The sequence below is a fragment of the Dendrobates tinctorius genome, unplaced genomic scaffold (genome assembly GCF_039654945.1).
Source record: "Dendrobates tinctorius isolate UK_male_01 unplaced genomic scaffold, ASM3965494v1 ptg000016l, whole genome shotgun sequence".
Lineage (NCBI taxonomy): Eukaryota > Metazoa > Chordata > Amphibia > Anura > Dendrobatidae > Dendrobates > Dendrobates tinctorius.
In genome coordinates this window covers 39,601,718-39,618,350 of record NW_027361684.1, presented here as the reverse complement: position 1 = coordinate 39,618,350, position 16,633 = coordinate 39,601,718, and the positions used below count along the sequence as shown (strand labels likewise).

The window sequence follows — 16,633 nt, the reverse complement described above, 5'->3', positions numbered from 1 at the left end:
AAAACGGATCCTCAAAAGAAAATTGAGGATCCGTTTTTTTCAAAACCTGGCGGATTGTGACTGATTGTAAAAAACTGAAGTGTGAAAGAGGCCTTATCCGTGATATCAGTTGCTTCACACAAAACTGGGAGCGAAATCACTTCACTCATGTATCTGACAGAGCTAAGGACAGGAAACGGCCGCAGATAAGCCGCGGCGCATGCGTGCACGAGAGCCGGCCACCTTCCGCCCTGAGTTGGGCGGTTCTCCAGTGCAGGGGTGTAGCGGAGGGCAAGGCTGAGAGCTGCGGGAAGCATCATGGCGGCGGGCGAGCAGCAGGCTGCACACCGGCCCGGAGCTTTTAAGCAGCAGAATAAGTCGCACAAGACTGGTCGGCACCGAGGGAAAGGAGAACAGGACCGTGAGAACAAAGGTGAGAGTGCGGTGCGGCCGCGGCCCGGCGCCTCCATGTGCTCTCCACGTGTAGTCACTGCCCCATGCGCTGCCTGTGCTGCACAGCGCCTGTCACCCGCGGCTGGCCACATTTATAGAGCTCCCCTAGAATGAAAATAAAATCATGATAGATAACTGTGCAGTCAGCTAATAATATGTTACTGGTACTTACTCCAGGGCCTGTGTATCACTACCATCACTAATGTGCATAATATCAGCGCAGGGCGGCGCTGCCCAGAGAAGAGCCCCTCACATAATGGGATGCCTCCCCCCTCCAGCCCCTCACATAATGGGATGCCTCCCCCCTCCAGCCCCTCACATAATGGGATGGCTCCCCCTACAGCCCCCCACATAATGGGATGGCTCCCCCCCCTACAGCCCCTCACATAATGGGATGCCTCCCCCCCCTACAGCCCCTCACATAATGGGATGGCTCCCCCCCCCTACAGCCCCTCACATAATGGGATGGCTCCCCCTACAGCCCCCCACATAATGGGATGGCTCCCCCCCCTACAGCCCCTCACATAATGGGATGGCTCCCCCTACAGCCCCTCACATAATGGGATGGCTCCCCCCCCTACAGCCCCCCACATAATGGGATGGCTCCCCCCCCTACAGCCCCTCACATAATGGGATGGCTCCCCCCCCTACAGCCCCTCACATAATGGGATGGCTCCCCCCCCTACAGCCCCTCACATAATGGGATGGCTCCCCCCCCTACAGCCCCTCACATAATGGGATGGCTCCCCCCCCTACAGCCCCTCACATAATGGGATGGCTCCCCCCCCTACAGCCCCTCACATAATGGGATGGCTCCCCCCCCTACAGCCCCTCACATAATGGGATGGCTCCCCCCCCTACAGCCCCTCACATAATGGGATGGCTCCCCCCCCTACAGCCCCTCACATAATGGGATGGCTCCCCCCCCTACAGCCCCTCACATAATGGGATGGCTCCCCCCACTACAGCCCCTCACATAATGGGATGGCTCCCCCCCCCTACAGCCCCTCACATAATGGGATGGCTCCCCCCCCTACAGCCCCTCACATAATGGGATGGCTCCCCCCCCTACAGCCCCTCACATAATGGGATGGCTCCCCCCCTACAGCCCCTCACATAATGGGATGGCTCCCCCCCTACAGCCCCTCACATAATGGGATGGCTCCCCCCCTACAGCCCCTCGCATAATGGGATGGCGCCCCCTACAGCCCCTCGCATAATGGGATGGGTCCCCCCCTACAGCCCCTCGCATAGTGGGATGCCTCCGCCCTACAGCCCCTCGCATAGTGGGATGCCTCCGCCCTACAGCCCCTCGCATAGTGGGATGCCTCCGCCCTACAGCCCCTCGCATAGTGGGATGCTTCCGCCCTACAGCCCCTCGCATAGTGGGATGCCTCCGCCCTACAGCCCCTCGCGTAATGGGATGCCTCCGCCCTACAGCCCCTCGTGTAATGGCATGTCTCCCCCCTGAACAGCCCCTCTTAGTGTCCTACCACTGTCAGACTCTGCAGGATTGCCATATTGTGTAGCTGTAATATTCTAGCAATCCTGCAACCCATGAGATCTGAGCCTTAAAGGGAACCTGTCAGCACGTTTTTGGGCCCCGGAGTATGCCGTATATGTAAGGTCCCTGTAATGTTAATGATGTCCATACTTTTGTTTTACAGGTCAGTGCCTCTGTTTTATAGAAATCCATTGGTGAATTCTCATACAAATTAGCCACCGGTGCCGAGACCTTAGCCGTGCACTTGTAGCTTTCCCACCCGACGATACTTCCTATCAGTGACTGACAGATCCCTCTTCTCTGTGACTTTCCCTGGCAAAGATCTCGCACAGGCACAGTCATGCCCTAAGGGTGGCACATGCGTAGATCAACAGACATCACTCAAACACCATCAGGACCTTATGTTGCGTGTGCCACCTACAGGAATGACGGCGGTTGTGCAAGCCGGTCATAGATAAGTGATTAGTCAGTCACTGATAGGAGGGAGGTAGCGGGGGATTGGGGAAAGAGGGAGAGCTCTAAGGACAGACCAAGACTCCTATGCTGGTAGCTTATTTGCATTACAATTTGCTCATGGATTTCTATAAAACGTAGGCACTGACTTATAATACAAATGTATTAAAGGGAGTTTACATGGATTCCTATGAGAGGGTTTGTCTGGTCTTAACCTCCAAGTCTGTAGTCACTCTGTGACTGCAGACTTGTGAATTCTCTGATGCTGTCTCCCAGGCTCCGTGGGCGCAAGTATGCGATTTGCATAAATGCAGTCATGTGCTGACTAGACATGAGAGATGCCCAAAGCGCCTAGTTGGAATGTAGCCAGAACTATACAAATCACATACTTGCACCAGAGTACCCTCACAACGTACGATGTGAGGATTCACAAGTCTGCAGTCACATAGACAACCCCTTTAAGCTGGTGCTACACATTTGAGGCCAGCTTTCTCACCAAACTCCTACATTTACTTGACCCAGCATTCCTGTTTTCTATGAAAGCTGATGTGAGAGTCATCTTGTCGTGCCTTATCTCCCCACTGTACAAAAAGATCGAGTGATTGAATTCCAAATGCCCAGTTCTTATGTCCCTCAACATCATTTTTTGGGGGACAGTTGGAGACCCCATATGGATTAGATGGTAGGCTGCTATTGGGTAGTTAAGCCGCCTTTCCTCCAGTGTGTATGCAGGCCTTTAGGCTTGTATCGTGGGTTGACTTTATCTCATTGTGCTAGTGATGCTTCTACCAATCTCCTATGAAACTTGTGCAACATTTAGATCCTGTATAGACTGGTGCCGAGGTCTGATCTTACATACTGTAACAAAGCAACAACGACCGCCGCATAAAACCTAGCCGTTATCTTGAATTTAAAAAAAATATTGCACGAATGTCAAAATCATTTTTTCCCTTGTCTGTCTCCATAGAATGCGGCTTGAGCACACATTACCCAAATACTTGGTTTATGGAATAACCTGTATGAATATGGTCCTTTGCTGCCACTTGCCAGCGTTGGTCTCCATTCACTTCTGTGGAGTGTTAGGGGCAGTCCTATGCCATTGGTTTTTTTGTTCTTTGGCATCTGACATTATGGGCCGTGTCTGATCACGTTCTACTGCTAAGTCCCAATTTACATCATGCAGCAGGATTTCCTTTCTTCAGCATTGTATATAGTGACTGATGTCAACTAAAAAACTTTTTTTTTTTTTTCATTTAGGGCGAGTACCTGTCAAAGTTCTGAGCAAAAAAATAAAGAAACATTTAAGCAAGCTGGACAGGAGACATAAAGCCAACCAGATCCGCAGAAACCGGAAAGATGCTGTGAGTCCATCAGGTTTATTACCTGTTCTAGACCACATGTACATGGCTGTATTGTGGCTCACTGTAATGGACCTGTAATTGGACAGCCAGAAAAGTACAGAGTTTCTTCAATTTCTCAGTATGCCGCCATCAGATGCAGTGTGTGTATAGAGATATCGGAGAGTGTGGCTCAGTGCATAAAGCTCCCAATGGAACCATTGTACGGCCGCCATCAGATGTGGTGTGTAGAGACATTAGGGAGTGTGACTCGGTGCATAAAGCAAACAATGGAGCATTGTTCGGCGGCCATCAGATGCTGTGTCGACAAACATTGAGAGTGTGGCTCGGTGCATAAAGCACCCAATGGAGGAGTATTCTATGGCAACCATCAGATGACGTGTAGAGACATCAGAGAGGGCGGCTCGGTATATAAAGCACCCAATTTAGTATTGTATGGCCGCCATCAGATGTGGTGTATAGAGGAATACGGCAGTGCGGCTCAGTGCATAAAGCACCCAATTCAGAATTTTACGGCAGCACTTGGAGTCACAGATCTGTACTGGGCTCTGATTGCTTCCATGACACCTTTATATATTTCTATAGCAAGGCCAAATAGCCGCATTGATGGTGTGCACATGTAGTGCAGTACACTGAATGCACAAAATGCCGAAAATGAAAAATTAGAATGTTTACTGGTGATAATTTCCTGAATATCATGACTTCTAATCATCTGTATGATATATTTATCTGTACAGGTGCTCACAGAGAAGCGCAACTTGGGTAGCAAAGATGGCCCCCCACACCTTGTTGCTGTGGTTCCCCTCCATGCCAATGTGGTTACAGATGGCCTCGTGAATCTGGTGCAGGGCAATGTGGGGGATGTACTTCATGAGGAGGGCTCTACTGGCAGGTTTGCTCTCTTGTGTCCGAAGCTGAAGCAGCGATGGCGGTTTGTTAAAGCGAACAGGGGTAAGGACAAACCCCAACGTTGATCACTAACTGCAAACCATTCCGCTATTACACCGTGCGCTTCTCTCCTTGTTATACAGATGATCTGCTTTCTTTGCTGGATCTGGCCAAAGTGGCGGATACCCTTCTGTTTGTCCTGGACCCCCAGGAGGGATGGGACAGTTATGGAGATTACTGCCTCTCCTGCCTGTTTGCTCAGGGCCTGCCTAGTTTTGGTAAGAGATTCCATGCTGTGTATACACTGTCTGAACATGTCATATTCCTAAATGTCTGAAGATAAACTATCACCATAACAGTGGGCTTCCCTTGAATAAACTATTGCCCCCGTACTGTAGCCCAGTCCAACACAACTGATTGTGCGTGGGTGTTACATCAGTAATATGGAGCGTGCATATAATGGCGTGGAGCTCTCCATTAATTTCTGTAATGGCTGTGAATATTGCTGAGCAGACGCAGCACGCTGCCTCACTGGTGTTTCCTTTACACAATATAATCGGCATCATGGCTTATTCTTTCTGTTCTAGTGCTTGCTGTGCAAGGAATGAATGAGATCCCAATAAAGAAACGGAACGATGCCAAGAAAAATCTGAGTAAAATGATTGAGAAGAGATTCCCTGATGCCAAACTGTTGAACCTGGATTCAGACCAAGAAGCCGCCTTGCTCCTAAGGCAGATGTCCACCCAGAAACAAAGGCACTTGGCGTTCAGGGGCCGGCGTTGTTATATGCTGGCACACAGAGCCGATTTTCAGCCATCTGATGAGAGCGGTCTGGTGGGCACATTGAAAGTGTCTGGCTATGTCCGGGGACAGGAACTCAATGTTAACAGACTGATTCATATTGTTGGTCATGGAGACTTTCAGATGTCTCAGATTGATGCATCTCCTGACCCTTACCCACTGAACCCACGGGTCCACAAATCCAAAAAAGGGCAGGATGTGGAAATGGCGGTATGTCTGTTTTGTAATTGTATATATTTGTTTTCTGTTGAGAAGCACGATCAATGGAGAGAAACGGAAACTAATACTGATTTTCACCCTAAATGTCCATTTATAAGGTGTTATCCAAGCACGCTCGTGCATTAGAGTATCTTCAACGTGCTCGATTACTATGTAAGGGTATGTGCACACAATCAGGATTGGCTCAGGATTTGACGCAGGTGAAATCTGCACCAAATCTGCATCTGAGGTCACTGGCAGGTCACCTGTGTTTTTGATGCATTTTTGTCACTTGAAATAAAGCTAATTGAAAGTTGGCTTCTGGGAAGGAAAATGTGATTTCCTGTTTGCAGATATATTGGTGTATGTTTCCACAGACAGTAAATGCTGTGGGTTGGATGCTGCATACATCCGCAATGTCCAACCTGCAGCGTCCAGCTGTTTAAGCATAGTGGATGGGATTTCAAGAAATCCCATGCCCACTATGCGAGCACCGATACCTGCGGATCCCCTGCAGAGACGGACATGCGGCATGTCTTTCCAGACCGCAGCATGTCAACTTATGTAGCAGAGATGCTCAGTCTCCTGTGTAAATTACCCATACACTTTCATTAGATGCGGTAAGACCACATTATCTTCCTAGTCACGTGTATTAAGTGCGGGAGCGCAGCTTACTACACGTGTACTAGTTTAAATGGTGAATCTTGTGACACAGCCAGAAGTACACGACACAGGAAGTGGAGAAAAGCACAGAGAGGTCCCCCTCCTTTTTAATAAATAATAATGAAAGAAAAAAAAGTGTGGGGTCCCCCTATATTTAACTAGCCAGAGTAAGGCAGACTACTGGGACTGGTATTTCAGGCTGGAAAGGATCCAATATCCATGAACCTTACCAGTCTGATAATACCAGGCCGCGGCAGTCTGCTTACCTTGGATGGTTAGCAAAAATAGTGGGATCCCCTCCAAAAAAAAAATAGCGTGGTGTCCCCCTATATTTGTTAACCAGCCAAGAATAAAGCAGACAGCTGCGGGCTGGTATTCTCAGGCTGGTAAAGATCCAATATCCATGAACCTTACAAGCCTGATAACACCAGGCCGCAGCAGTCTGCTTACTTTGGATGGTTAGGAAAAATAGTGAGATCCCCTCCAAGAAAAAATAGCATGGGGTCCCCCTATTTTTTGTTAACCAGCCAAGGAAAAAACAGCTGCAGCCTGGTATTCTCAGATTGGCGAGGCCCATGGATTTTGGCCCTCACCGGCCTAAAAATAGCAGCCCACAGCCACCCCACAATTGGCACATCCAGAGATATACCAATTGTGGAACTTTAGCCGGCTCTTCCCACTTGCCCTGTAGCGGTGGCAAGTGGGGTTCTTATTTGTGGGGTTGATGTCACCTTTGTATTGTCGGGTGACATCAAGCCCCACGGCTTAGTAATGGAGCAGCGTCTATAAGACACCAATCCATTACTAATCCTACAGTTAATGCTAAATAAAGACACAGCCAGAATAAAGTCCTTTAATAAAAATGACACAGACTCCTTTAATAGATCTTAAACCACACTTACTGCATCGCCTATTCCACCGATGCCCTTGTTCTCCTGGAAGAAAAGTAAAATAAAAAAGCAACAATATACCATACCTGTCCGTCGAGAAGACATACATACTGTCCCTCGATGAGTCCAGCTCTGCTACATCTTGATGCCTTTGGTTGAATGGTGCCACCAGTCAGCCTGACATCCAGACAGAGCGGAGCTTGAGGATGATCACCGGACCGGAGGAGATAACACGGTTCCCGTTGGTCATGTGCACTTTAGTTCTCGCGGTCAGCTGATTGTGAGAACTTGGAAAGTGACCGGCGATAACCCCGTGCACAGCAGTTCTCGCGATCAGCTCATCGCAAGAACTGCAGTGTAGCTGTACTGCTGTCTGAAACAAGGTACACCTTTCTTTAAATTGGTAGACATGCGTAGTAAGGTGTGTTCCTGCACTTACTACTCATGTGACTAGAAAGATAATGCGGTTTTACCACGTTTAATGATAGTGAATGGGTAATTTACGCAGCAGAAACAGAATGTCTCCGCTATATAAATTGACATGCTGTGGTCTGTAAAGACGCGCCGCATGTGTGTCTCCGCAGGGAAGTCGGAGGCGTCTCAGGATACATAGTGGAGATGGGATTTCATGAAATCCTATCCATCATGCTGTAGCATCTGGACTTTGCGGGTGTGACGCTACTGATGTACACAGCGTCCAACTCGCAGCGTTTACTGACCATGGGAACACACCCTTAGTCACCGTGGCTGCATGTCTCTAACAATCAAGCAATCCCTGCATATGTTCTGGCTATCGAACAGTCACGAGACGTGCAGCCATGGCGAATCGAACATAGTATTTGAGCATGCCGAAGGTACTCTATTAGCACACAAGCGTGCCCGGATAACACCTTATCCGAGCATGCTCGCTTGTCACTAGAAATGGGTATCTATTTCTGTTCTGATGACACTACGTTTGAGAATCTTAAGTGCATGCTGGGATATTCTAAGGCTGTGTGCCCACATTGCTTTTTTTATGCGTTTCCGAAGCAGTGGAAATGCCTAAAATGCTAATAACGCATCCCCATGCAATCCTATGGAATTCCGCAGTTGCTGTGCCCATGCTGCGGATTTTTCTGCTGCAGAATCACATAGCGGTAAAATCCGCAGCATGTCCATTATTTCTGCAGAATTGCGGCAATTCCGCCGCCATAGGATTGCATTGAAACACTCACTTTACGCATGTGGATATATGCCCACCATGCATAAAGTGAGCGCTTCATGTGCGGATGGTACCCAGGGTCTGGAGGAAAGGAGACTCTCGTCCATGCCCTGGGTACCATATTCCTGTTAAAAATAATAAAAAAATAGAGATATACATACCCTCCGTCGGCCCCTGGAATCCTCATGGCGCTGCCGGCAACTTCCATTCCAAGAGATGCATTGCGCGAATGACCTCTGATGACCCGGCCTAACAGTACTACACTGAGTACCCATGAAATGTTTTACACCAGTGTGAACGACGGCCCTGAACCGTGCCACTGATGCCAAATTCGCCTGTCAACAAATTCTTTTGTACTCTAGCAAACTTTGTTTTTCAGAATATTTTTTTAAAAGGCGTTTTCTTAAAAAAAAAACAACAAAAAAAAACCAACCCAAAATATCAGCTTAGTCTAACGACTACGCTAGAAAGCAGGGCATCGCTTTTCTTCAGTAGCATTTTGGATGTAAAAGAGAAATGGTTTTGAATGTTAACTGTGTTAAAGAACATGATAAATCCACGCAGGAAATGATCTGAGCTATTTGTGCTCTAACAGGATGACCCTAGTAACTGTGCAGAGATGGATGAGGATGTGAAGGTCCTGATGAAGGCTGATCCATCAGTACAAGAGTCCCTGCAGTCTGAGGTAGTTCCTGATCCCATGGAGGGCGAGCAGACCTGGCCTACTGAGGAAGAAATGAAGGAAGCAGAGGGTAAATGGTCTGTAACGTGTCATCCTTGTCAAAGTCTGTCCTGTGTCTCATTCTATCCACTCTGGTATTCTGCCAGAACTATAGGTGCTAGATAGAGATGAGCAATTTGATTTGTTTCTATCCTGGTCCGGCGTCCAGTCGTGTTGCAGCTGGTCCTCACTTCACCATATGGCCACCTCTAGCGCTTTCTAGGCTATGTGATGTTATGTGGGGCCCAGTCAGTAGTAGTCAGGTGATGTTGTGGGGTCTAGTAAGCACCAGAGTCTGTGAGTGCCGGTCACAGAACTGAAAACGGACTTCCACAGAGGATCAAACTGGATGCAAAACCAGGGCAGTGTGAATTGGATTGTTCATTTTTAGTAGTGAAGCCTCTTTTCCTCTCACAATCCAGCAAGGATTGTTCCCGCCATTGTTAAATGGCTTGTCAGCCCTGTACGGAAGCCCCATCTTTGTTATATCTGTATGTAGTGTGGTTGACAGAGCAGAAGCAGAGATGCAATAAACACGTTTCCTCTTATTGTAACCTGTCTCATGCGAACTGATTACACCTGACCGCAGGTTAGACAGAGAGATGGCCAGTTAGGGTATTTTTGGTGGTAAGACATCAATTTTTAACAAAATGACTTGCAATTTTGTCTGCTAACACAATACAGTTTATCGTCACTATGTGAATTGTCATTTTTGGAATCCCTCTAGTTACTGAATTATATGCACTATATTTCCTGAATGTCTGCAGGACGTGGCTGTCATGCTTCTCTGTTAAGAAATAGTGAGCCGGGTTGCTTGTGTTGCCACTCATTAGATTCATTAAGTGCCAACTCGTATTTGGCATAGATTATAGATTTGAGCTAGGCCGCCAGACAGATGAATCAGTCCCTTGCTTTCTGATAACAAAATTATTTGAATTTTGTTTCTAATTTTTCTGATTAGAGTCCTTAAAAATCAAAGTCCAAAAAAAGGTTCCCAAGGGTACATCCACTTACCAGGCTGCGTGGATCTTGGATGATGAGGGAAGTGATGGAGAAGGAGACAGTGAAGATGATGACGACATGGATGATGATGATCAGGAAGATGCTATGGATGAAGCAGTTTCAGAGGTAATAATCATTGTGGTCCGAAAAGCTGTCTTAGAGTTATCAACATCCTGTTATTAGGATATATCTCCTGTCCTGTAGATAAGTTATGGTGGGCCAAGCCCTTTAAGTAGATCTTAAATTCTCTTATGAGATTAAATGTACTCCTGTGTGGCTTGGATAATGCACATTTAATGACCCCCCTTGGCAGCACGTGTCTGCTCATTTTAGACTTGATGTTGGGTCCTCTTATGGATATGGAACAATGAAACCGTATAATCTGTTCTATTTCAATAATGCTCCATTGTGTTATATTGTCAGGAAGAGGAAGGCAGTGCTGGAGAGCTGGAGGAGGACAGTGAGACGGTCACTATTCCAGACAGCACTCGAGATGACAAATATGATGAAAACCTGGATGAAACTGAGGAAGAACAAATGTTGGAGAAATATAAACTGCAACGAGAGGATGAGATGTTCCCAGATGAGGTGGACACCCCACGAGATCAGCTAGCCAGAATACGGTACAAAGAGGGCTATAAATCATTACTTTGAGCAGTCCCCTCAATGCCACTTGCGTCTTAATTCTTTGCTATCTCTGATCTGCAGGTTTCAGAAGTATCGTGGTTTGAAAAGTTTCCGCACATCACCATGGGATCCTAAGGAAAATCTACCCAGAGACTATGCCCGCATCTTCCAGTTTCATGACTTTTTTAGGACCAGAAAACGTGTCTTCAGAGAATTACAGGAGGAGGAGAACGATGGCGCCATGGTAAGTGAAGGATTAGAGTAGAGGTCCTAACCTTTCTTACTTGCAGAGTCACATTCTGCTCTGAGCGATGGGTTACAAGTGACGGGTGAAGAGACCATAAACTGCTCAAGTGTGCTCTTTCTTTGAAGGTTATAATTCCGAGTGCCCCCTTAGAAAGTACTTCTCCCCCAATTGCCCCTTTACAACATTCTAATGGCCTGAGTGCCACCAAACAGAACTTGTCATGGTTTCTGCATACTCCTCTTGTGGGCACAAATACTGTACATTTTATTTCTTTTCGCCCTGTAGGTAGGCTGGTATGTCACAGTACACATCACTGGAGTACCAGTTTCTGTGTTGGAACATTTTAAACAGGGGGCGCCACTTGTTCTCTATTCACTACTTCCTCATGAACACAAGGTAAGCAATGGTTCTGCTATAACAATAAGAAAAATCAATTGAAATTAAAAAAGCAAATTCTACAGTTTGTCTTATACTTGTAGATGTCTGTTGTGAATATGTTGGTGAGGAGACACGCTGGGAACACTGAACCAGTGCGGGCGAAGGAAGAAATTATTTTTCACTGCGGATTTCGACGTTTCAGAGCAGCACCACTGTACTCTCAGCACACGTCTGGTAAAAAAACAAAACTATTTTTTAATGACTATACTATTATGCTTGGAATATCACACAACTGTGACTAATACATGCACATACCAGACTAAAGAATTACTCCCATCTATGTCCTCACTTAATGAACTTGTGGGGGTCTGTTTTCTGGTACTCCCGACTGATCCTAAGAATGAAGCAAGTGGCCTGGAACACTGAGAAAAATTGAAGGGGACATTGCTATGGAGCAGCACTGCCATTCTTCCATTCTTAGAATTGGTGGGGGTGTTCTATAGGTCATTCCCTCTGTGTTATTGTGGTATGCCATCACCTACTGGGAGTGACCTACCCCTTTAATAGCGTCTCTATAAATTGGCTTGTGTGACCATTCTTTGCTTTTTTCTTCCAGCTGATAAACACAAATCCGAGCGGTTTCTGCATTCTGATGCAGCTGTTGTGGTCACTGCTTATGCCCCCATTACTTTCCCTACAGCCTCCATATTAATGTTTAAAGAGCGCAGTAATGGTAAGTGTATTATTCAGTGCAGCCATTTTTATATTTCGTACCTTGTTCTGCGGATGTTGTGGTTTAGGGTTTTCACGAATATAAAGATGTTGACTACATAACTATAAAATGAGCTGAAAAGAGAACAAGACACTACACAATTATTAGTGGATCGGTAAGGGATGTAAACCCCAAAAGCTAACACTTGTACGTTTTTTTTTTGTTTTTTTTTACATGAAATATCTGGATCTTTTTCTATCTCTGTAGGGATGCATGATCTGATTGCCACTGGATCCCTCCTAAGTGTGGACCCTGACAGGATCATTATCAAGAGGGTGGTGCTGAGTGGTCACCCTTTTAAAATAATGAAAAAAACTGCTGTGGTGCGCTACATGTTCTTCAACAGAGGTATATAACATGGTGGGGATAATGGGAATAGGCTAAAACTAAAGGGGCTTCATCATGAATTACTTTTGAGTACAGTTTTCATCCATTTCATTGTCTTTGCAGAGGATGTGTTGTGGTTTAAACCAGTGGAGCTGCGCACTAAGTGGGGTCGTAGAGGTCACATCAAGGAACCGCTAGGTGAGTATTTCACTTGCAGAATTGTACCATACAACATCTGAGACCTACCTGCTCAGTCAAAAACCTCTTGGGGCTAATAAAATATCTATACATAAAAAAATGTAGTTTTTGATGTCCATGGTGTTCAAATAGTATAAAAGCATATGTTTTTGTTTAAAAAAAAAATTGTATAACTTTTTGGTTTTAAAGGGGTTGCCAGGTGAAGATGCCTTCTGCTATCCACTGGATTGGTGATAACTTAGAGATCAGTTAGGGTCTGACTGCTGGGAACCACACTGAACATCAGAATGGGGGGCTTTCACCCCGGGTAGAATAGAAGGGCAGTGCATCTGCCTGACTGCTGCTCGATTTATTCTTTGTGGAGTCACTGTCATAAGCCGAGCATATTGAATGAATACAGCAGTGGTTGAACATGTTCACTACCGCTCTTATTTTAACAGGGATAAAATTGCCCCTTAAATCCCAAGAATCTAAGGCACCAGACTGCTTCTCTTCAGGATAGAAACTTAGCTTTTTAATGGGGATAAAAATTTCCTTTCTTTGTTAATTGGTCCGAGTCCCAATGGTCAGACTCCCAGCGATTTACAAGTTATTGCCAATCTTCACCATGCAGTCTTTTTAACTTAAGTAAAAGAGGCTCTGAAACCTGCCACATGTAAAAATAGTCTCAGAGAAGCTGGAGGGTGGCTCTCGTGAAGAAAAATAGTGAGAATACAACTGTAAATTGTGAATGGTACAATAGGCAGTTTCTATCTTTAGGCTAGTTTCACACTAGCGTTTCGCCGAGCTGCGGCGGTATGCAGACCGGAGGAGGTGTGGCAGTGGGTGGAGCTTCATGGAGGAAGTCCTGAGCCCTCCTCAGCTTAGCCAAACGCTAGTGTGAAACTAGCCTTAAATGAAATTTAGACCTAGTGAGAACTTTAGTTATTTACTTTATTTTTAGAGATTAATAGAAAATGTTTACAACTCTGCATAATACATTATCTTCTACATTTTAGGAACTCATGGGCACATGAAGTGCCATTTTGATGGACAGCTGAAGTCCCAGGACACTGTATTAATGAACCTATACAAGCGCGTTTACCCTAAATGGACTTATGACCCATATGTGCCCCCACCAGTTACATGGGTGAAGAGTGAGGTTCAGATAGATCCTGCAGAAGTGGAGATGGAATAAATCTTTATTCCATGTCCTACAAGCTGATCTGTTCTTCTGATTGGTGCCTTATTTATTTTGTATGTATGAATTGAAATTTTAGTGTCATCCTTTAAAAGAAATTCTCCAGTGCTGAATTTCAGCTGCTGCTTGGTGAAGACTCTCTTATCCAGTCAATGCTGCTGAGGTCTACGTTGCCTCCGCACAGCACCACACCAATGTTTTGTGCACCTCCTGTCTTCTCCTGGAATCTGCTGGAGAGAACGGCAGCCAGACCCAGGCCGGCCGTCGGCTCGATCAGAAGCTTCATCCTCTCCCAAATTAACAGAGTAGCATTCTGCGAAATGAACAGAGACTGCAGCTTTTTAACGATTCTGCTAGAGAATGATAATGCAACCCATCCAATTTTCCACTGTAAATGTGAATATTAATAATGTCATCATCTGCTCTGTGCCAGAAATTAAAGAAAAATCATGTGATGTTTTATTGAAATGTTTTGATGTCAATGGTCTTCACATGTCAGCAAGCTGTATCATAGAGCCATAGCCAGAAATGAGGCCTAACGTTAAAAAAATGTTTCTGGGATTTTGATGGCACATCCTTAGAATAAGCTTTCAATGACTGATAGGTGGGCATATGTCCTTGGTGACTCCCAAAGCAAATGAATCTTTGAGCTGCCAGCCCAAGCTGTATATTTTAGGCTGTGTGCCCACATTCGTTAGCATTACCGCTGCGCAAAAACGCTTATCAAAACGCATCCCATGCAATCCTATGGGACTCCGCAGTTGTGCCCATGCTGGGGCTTTTACTGCTGCGGAATCGTATAGCGGTAAAATCCGCAGCATGTTCATTATTTATGCGGAATCGCAGCGATTCCACCGCCATAGGACTGCATTGAACTCCCACTTTACGCATGTGGCTATGCCAACCATGCGTAAAGTGAGCGCTTCATGTGCGGATGGTACCCAGGGTCTGTAGGGAGGAGACTCTCCTCCATGCCCTGGGTACCATAATCCTGTAAAAAAAATAGAATTAAAATAAAATCAGGATATACTTACCTTCTGACGGCCCCCAGAGCTCTCCCGCCTGTCCGCCACGCTGCCAGCATCTTCCGCTCCCAGGGAAGCATTGCATGAGTCACCCCAGATGACGTCACGGTCGTGTGACCGCTACGTCATCTGAGGTGATTCTCGCAATGCATCCCTGGGAACGGAGCTTGCCGACAGAAGGACGAGTATAGCCCTATTTTTTTACATTCTCTCTTACTATTGCTGCTGCATAGGTGGCATCAGTAGTAAAAAATTGGTCACACTTGTCAAGCACTATGCTTGACAAGTGTGACCAACCTATCAATCACCTTTCAAAGCGCTTGCAAAACGAATGCGAATTCCGCATGCATTTTACCCGCGTCAGGGACTTGTGGAAATGCTGCGGACATCTCTGCAGCATTTCTGCAATGTGGGCACATAGCCTAAGATTTTTTTTTTTTTTTTGTTATTCCTACTGGTAATTTTTAATATAATGACAGCTGAGTGTTAAGGGGGTTTTACACAGCGATATCGCTATGTGTGATACTTACCTCTGACTGGCTCCATCGCTGATCGCGCGAGACTGTCCGGCTCCATTTCTCGTCGTCCGCTTCCTGCTGGCGCCGACGAGCGACGCTTGGACGGGAGGACATCAGGATCGCTGTGTGTGAGAGGGGAGTATCGTGCGCTGCGTTGCTGCTGCATCGCTGTGAGGTCTGCCTGTGTGACAGCTCACTAGCGATCATTTAGCGATGCACCGGCGATCCTTACCGGGTCGGATCGCTGGTGCATCGCTAAATGTAATTAGACCGGGGGCGTGGCCTAGCGCACGATGTGAGAGGACGTGCAGTGGAGCTCTCCTGCCACAATCTCCCTTACTAAGGATACCTAGGCGCCGCCGAACGCTGAAATCGCTCCAAGGAGTGTACAGAGATCCGGGGAGTAGCAGTGAGTGGAGGACGGTCTGGTGGAGAGGAGTCCTGCACGAGGATGACGCGCAGGAGACGGAGCTGGCAGCGTCGGGAAGCGCTCAGGCCCAAGATGGCGGCAAGGGCGAGTGCGGCATATCAAAGACAGATGGAGGTGATCGCTCGGCTGAAACGCTTTGCGAGGTCAGAGGAGGCTGCTGATGAGAGGTCAGCGGCTGAAGGTGAGAGACCTGACAACGCAGATCCCTGGGAAACAGCAGGAAGGAGGGGGCCAGCCACAGAGTGGTGGGGAGGAACCGAGATCCCCTGTTGTGGCTGCACGCGCTGGCCAGCTTGAACAGCCGGACACATTAGATATAGCAGAGACGACGCACAAAGATATATTTTCTGTGGTAATTTACAACAAGTCTGCCCTTGCGGCTTTGAACAGTCGTGTGGATGATTTAAAGGGAGAGATGGCTGCAATTAATGCTGCAGTGCGCAAAGTTTAACAGAGAATGGAGGTGGAAGAACGTGTGGGGAGCGCTGAAGACCAGGTTAATGATCTGTTGAAAAGGGAAAAAAGTATGTGCAGCGTATAGCTGAAATGGAATTTAAAACCGATGATCTGGAGAACCGCTCCCGTAGGAGCAATCTTTGAGGATTGTGGGGGTACCAGAAAAAGCGGAAGGAAATAACCCCACTGTGTACATTGAGTCATGGCTGAAAAATACTGTAGGAGGGGATGGTCTCACTAAAATGTTTTCCGTTGAAAGAGCACATCGTGTGCCCACTAGACCCCTGCCCCCAGGATCAGCCCCAAGAGTCATCTTGGCCAAAGTTCTGAACTATCGGGACCGGGATACTCTGCTGCGGAAAG

At 46.8% G+C, this 16,633-nt stretch overlaps 2 protein-coding genes across 2 annotated transcripts in view; one reads left to right on the top strand and one right to left on the bottom strand.

Moving 5' to 3' along the window:
- Positions 1-228: 228 nt before the first annotated feature.
- On the top strand, positions 229-14,309 carry TSR1 (TSR1 ribosome maturation factor). Its single transcript, XM_073565702.1, has 15 exons — positions 229-412; positions 3,647-3,750; positions 4,485-4,698; positions 4,779-4,913; positions 5,223-5,647; positions 8,985-9,141; positions 10,072-10,238; positions 10,536-10,735; positions 10,821-10,983; positions 11,272-11,382; positions 11,466-11,598; positions 11,981-12,097; positions 12,344-12,484; positions 12,587-12,661; positions 13,660-14,309. The coding sequence occupies exons 1-15, from the start codon at positions 298-300 to the stop codon at positions 13,836-13,838; spliced, it is 2,436 nt and encodes an 811-aa protein (XP_073421803.1). The 5' UTR covers positions 229-297; the 3' UTR covers positions 13,839-14,309.
- The window catches only part of SRR (serine racemase), a 30,601-nt gene continuing 27,548 nt past the window's right edge, over positions 13,581-16,633 (bottom strand). The window contains exon 8 of the mRNA XM_073565703.1: positions 13,581-14,154. Within this exon, the coding sequence (XP_073421804.1) occupies positions 13,957-14,154 (198 nt within the window). The 3' untranslated portion in view covers positions 13,581-13,956. The remainder of the gene's footprint in view (positions 14,155-16,633) is intronic.

What these genes read in the sequence shown, in the direction of transcription:
- TSR1 (XM_073565702.1), top strand. Translation starts at nt 298, where the DNA reads ATGGCGGCGGGCGAGCAGCAGGCTGCACACCGGCCCGGAGCTTTTAAG. An exon ending in ACAGGACCGTGAGAACAAAG is followed by an intron (nt 413 to 3,646) that starts GTGAGAGTGCGG and finishes TTTTTCATTTAG; the next exon opens with GGCGAGTACCTGTCAAAGTT. An exon ending in TCACATCAAGGAACCGCTAG is followed by an intron (nt 12,662 to 13,659) that starts GTGAGTATTTCA and finishes TCTACATTTTAG; the next exon opens with GAACTCATGGGCACATGAAG.